The sequence below is a fragment of the Telopea speciosissima genome, chromosome 3 (genome assembly GCF_018873765.1).
Source record: "Telopea speciosissima isolate NSW1024214 ecotype Mountain lineage chromosome 3, Tspe_v1, whole genome shotgun sequence".
Classification (NCBI taxonomy): domain Eukaryota; kingdom Viridiplantae; phylum Streptophyta; class Magnoliopsida; order Proteales; family Proteaceae; genus Telopea; species Telopea speciosissima.
In genome coordinates, this window is record NC_057918.1 from 53543694 (window position 1) to 53544757 (window position 1064).

Genomic DNA, 1064 nt, shown 5'->3' on the forward strand with positions numbered 1-1064 from the left:
TCTCCATGGGGAGCACCGGTCTTGTTGGTGAAGAAGAAGGACGGCAGTATGAGATTGTGCATTGACTACCGTGAGCTCAACAAGCTTACAATCAAGAACCAGTATCCTCTACCCAAGATCGATGACTTGTTTGATCAGTTACAAGGTGCCAAGGTGTTTTAAAATATTGACCTTCGATCGGGGTACCATCAATTGAAAATCAGGGATCGCGACATTAGCAAGAAAGCATTCAGATCCTTCTATGGTCACTACGAATTCTTGATTATGTCATCCGGGTTTACCAATACCTCGGCTGCCTTCATGGAGTTGATGAACCATGTGTTTCATGATGTTTTGGATAAATATGTCATTGTCTTCATTGGTGACATCCTGATCTACTCCAAAAGTGAAGAAGAGCATCCAGACTACCTCCATCTAGTACTGCAGCATTTGAGGGAGAAGCAACTATATGCCAAGTTCAGTAACTGTGCATTTTGGCTACAACAGATGGCATTCCTTGGGCACCTTGTCTCTGCTAAGGGAATTGAAGTTGTTCAAGGCAAGGTCAAGTCGGTAGTTGATTGGGAGACTCCCAAGAATGTGGCAAATATTCGCAGTTTCTTAGGCCTAGCCGGCTACTATAGGAGATTTATAGAGAACTTCTCGAGAATTTCAGCTCCAATGACTCGACTAACCCAGAAGGGATTGAAGTTCGAGTGGCCAGATGAATGTGAGAAGAGTTTTCAGGGGCTGAGGTAGAGGTTAGTTTCTGCTCCAATACTCACCATTCCTAATGGTACTGGACGGATGGTAGTTTACAGTGATGCATCGAAGATGGGCCTCGACTGTGTTCTGATGCAAGATGGGAGGGTGGTAGCCTACGCTTCTCAAAAACTAAAGGATTATGAGAAGAACTATCTAACCTATGACCTAGAGCTTACAACAGTGATCTGTGCTCTAAAGATCTGGAGACACTACCTGTATGGGGAGAAGAGTGAGATCTACAGTGATCACAAGGGTCTCAAGTATTTCTTCACATAGAAAGAGCTCAACATGAGACAGATGTAATGGTTGGAGCAAATGAA

At 43.9% G+C, this 1064-nt stretch overlaps 1 protein-coding gene across 1 annotated transcript; it reads left to right on the forward strand.

Annotated features, from left to right (window-relative positions):
- The first annotated feature begins 300 nt into the window (after positions 1-300).
- On the forward strand, positions 301-738 carry LOC122655285 (uncharacterized mitochondrial protein AtMg00860-like). The gene has a single exon (XM_043849489.1). It carries the CDS (start codon positions 301-303, stop codon positions 736-738), a length of 438 nt encoding a protein of 145 aa, XP_043705424.1.
- Positions 739-1064: the final 326 nt, after the last annotated feature.